At 34.3% G+C, this 3,631-nt stretch overlaps 1 protein-coding gene across 1 annotated transcript; it reads left to right on the top strand.

Annotated features, from left to right (window-relative positions):
• Window positions 1-1,615: 1,615 nt before the first annotated feature.
• On the top strand, window positions 1,616-2,408 carry LOC124820966 (putative histone H2B.1). The gene has a single exon (XM_047292758.2). The coding sequence runs from the start codon at window positions 1,713-1,715 to the stop codon at window positions 2,154-2,156; it is 444 nt and encodes a 147-aa protein (XP_047148714.2). The 5' UTR covers window positions 1,616-1,712; the 3' UTR covers window positions 2,157-2,408.
• Window positions 2,409-3,631: the final 1,223 nt, after the last annotated feature.

Here is a 3,631-nt window from a genome sequence, read left to right as displayed (position 1 = left end):
TTCCCTCCGGGCTATTCTCAATTCGAGTAAGCTTGCCTCGAGGTCCTCGGGTGTCATTGTCTAGAACATCTTCGATGACCCGAAAGTATTGATTAAGTTGATTACATTGTTCTCCCAAGTTTGACTCTATTTGTAGCGGTTCAAGTTACTTGACAACTATTTGCTGGGATAGGTCACTAGTGCTGGCCAGGCTGGTCGGAGGTGCATATGATGACACCCTCAGGCTGAGGGCATAATAGGGCCTTGCCTCCTTTGGGTTTGTCTTGAGAGTGATAATGAGCGAATGGTCCTTGGCTGGCAATTTCTTTGCCATGTATGAGGTAGACACAACGACTCTGAGCTTGTTGAGCGTTTTGTGTCCGACCAGGACACTGTAAAACAAACTTACGTCGACTATGAGGTACGTATCGAGTTGTAGCTCTATTAGTGAAATTGTTCTTCTTATTCTCTCCTCATGTTGGGACACCAAACTTTTTTTGCTTTTTAACCTGTTTTCTTCAATGGTCATGTACTTGATCTCTCGGTCTCTCAGATTATTCATGTTGTCCGATTTCTTTATAAAGAAGAAGTTTGAGAAAGGTCTGGAACCATATATTAGTGACCGCATGATCATCAATGGAGTAAGGTCCGAGATTGTTGCCATTGTCACGGTGAACCTCTCCCTGAAATGTCTGAGGCTTTCGTTTTCCTTCTACTCTATGTATTTTATGGGTGGACATCGCCTTGTGATACGCAAACTAGACTCTTAAACATGGTGTTCAAGGTCTTAAAGGAATTCATCGAGTATAGAGGCACCAAGATCAATCCATCCAAAGTAGTTGGAAACAACCTACAAAAGGCTCCAACTTCTTCTGTTGTGAAAAAATCAAAGTTATTGACGTGGTCAATCCTAACTTAAAGGTTTCGATCGTACTTTTGGAGACCTGACATTCCTCTCAATCTATTGCCGGCTAAGTTGTGAAATATTAGAATTATTCTTCCATAAACATAAAATTGAAAAAAAATTAAAGAAAGAATGTTCACTTTTCTGTGATAAAATAAAAATTTATCATATAATTTTAAAGTTAATCATGTTAAAAAAATGTTTTATAATTATGTTGTTAAATATAAAAAAAAATATTTAGTGACTAACTGTTGTGTCATGTACCAACACGAACCATTGAACAAACCATAAAACTAAAATATCAAACTAATCCGATAAACAAATTTCATCATTGTTTATCATTCCTCTAAAACAAAATAAAATGTAAGTATTTATAACCAAAAATAAGATTTGAATTAACTTCCTAATATGAATTTAAAAAAAAAATAAAGGATTTATAACCAAAAAGTAAACTCGGTTTAATTATAAAATGTAAGTAAATCTTAAAATGTCAAGTGGAGGGAAAAAAAATGTGGCGCACTAAAATCTGAAAATCTTCTCAACCCTTCACTATGAGGCTTTAATTGCAAACTCATCAATCTGGAGCCATTCGATTCAGTTTTAATCAATCGTGTCCGTCAATGTTTTTGCTTGATACAGAAGATAGGATGTCCACGTCATCCATCCGTGCCAAACCCGCTTAACCAATAAGAACGCGAGAACCTTTCTATATATTAGTAATCTCTGCATTCTCTTTTTCATTCACAGCTTCAACCATAGTAGCTTTAACTGTTTCAATTCCCAATTTGAAACCCTAGTTTCCTTCGGATTGTCCTATTTTTAGTCGGCCATGGCACCAAAGGCAGACAAGAAGCCAGCGGAGAAGAAGCCTGCAGAGGAGAAGAAGTCCACGGTGGCAGATAAGGCTCCGGCGGAGAAGAAGCCAAAGGCAGGAAAGAAGCTTCCGAAAGAGGGAGGTGCCAGCGGTGACAAGAAGAAGAAGAGAAGCAAGAAGAGTGTGGAGACATACAAGATCTACATCTTTAAGGTTCTGAAGCAGGTTCACCCTGACATTGGTATCTCAAGCAAGGCCATGGGCATCATGAACAGTTTCATCAACGATATCTTCGAGAAACTTGCCCAAGAATCTTCTAGGCTTGCTCGTTACAACAAGAAGCCTACCATCACTTCAAGGGAAATTCAGACTGCGGTCAGGCTTGTGCTGCCCGGAGAATTGGCCAAACATGCCGTCTCAGAAGGAACTAAGGCTGTTACCAAATTCACTAGCTCTTGAACTAAGTAACCCCTTGCTTTCAGGATTTTCTATGTGTCTGTTAGGCCTATTGATAGATTGATTCGGTAGATATATTTTTAATTGAAGAAACAGTGTTGGGTTGATCTTATGTATGGAAGTGTTGTGGTTGAAATTGTAGGGTTTTATTTTGATGGGAAGGCACATGTAATTGGTGTTGTGGGTGATATTATATTTTCAAAATTCTGTAACTCCTGTGCTTATGTGTAAAGTAACCATTGGTAAATTGTTCTCCGGGTTTTCTAGTTGGTACTATGATAAATTTCCTTGTTAAACTTTTGGCGATATTTTATTTGTGATGTTATGTTAGTGGGGTGAAAAATATTGAATGGTATGATGAATGAAAGTGTTTGATATATATGTGTGTCTACATGTAATGCTGTTTAATAGCTTTGGGAAATTGTTGGATCATTTAAACTGTCTTATACCATGTTTATAATATGATTTCAATTAGTTTTTTTTATCATTGGTATAAGTTTGTACCCATTTGTGCAAAGATTGAAAATTGCTTTTATGTCTTCCATTATGGTAAGCTTGTTTTGGCTGAACTCTTGTTGGAATTTGAGATGTGAAACAATTTGTTTGAAACTAGAGAGGATTAGATGTGTTAATTTCAATTTTGTTAAAGATATTGATCTATCTGAATGTATGTTTTTAAGGGCATTTAAAAGATATTTTTCTCAAGCTTTAGGTATTTCATTGAAAGCTAGTTTTGGTCTTTATTTATATGGTTGTCATAACACCAAAGACTAGAAAGGTTAAGAAGAATAAGGAATAATTATTCTGCCTTATTCAATACACTCAGACAAAGGGAGAATGAGAAAAGTCCAATATAGTTATCCCATGCAATAGAACTTATCACATCATGAATATAAATGGGTTTGGTCCAATTTGTTCAAAGATCTTAATGACACACACTACATGATTTTTGTGATCGGAAAAGCCTTAGTTTTTATTTCTGCAAATTATTCCATTTACTAGTTAATTTAATAATTAATTTTGTGAAAGCAAATTTTTTTATTTTTCACTTTTTAATGTAATCATGCTTCATTTATGCCTAGATCATCATTTACTTATTTGCATTAATATTTTTTTGCATAAATAAAGTTAATCTTCCCTAAACAATTCATTTTTCGGTTTAAGAGATGTAACTAAACTTTTCAAAGTTAGGAAAAAAAATCAAAATTAACATTTTGTTAAATGATATCATTTTATGTATAGTATACAACAAAAATGGTGTTACAGAGTCCAATACTTGATCAAATTTTTCTATAAATTGTCCTAGAATAACTAAATTTATGTTACTAATATTCTTATTTTTAACATTAGTCATTACAATTTTTAATTTGTGTAATTTGTATTAATTGCAAAATGTTTATAAAAATTCAATTGATTAGTTGACCAGGATTTGATGGAAAATATTCAAAATTAGCTAGGAATTAGTATGTAATCATAAA

The sequence above is a fragment of the Vigna umbellata genome, chromosome 3 (assembly GCF_029865625.1).
Source record: "Vigna umbellata cultivar VRB3 chromosome 3, Vumbellata_1.0, whole genome shotgun sequence".
Lineage (NCBI taxonomy): Eukaryota > Viridiplantae > Streptophyta > Magnoliopsida > Fabales > Fabaceae > Vigna > Vigna umbellata.
Note: the sequence above shows the minus strand (reverse complement) of the source record. Positions and strands in the feature narration are given on the sequence as shown.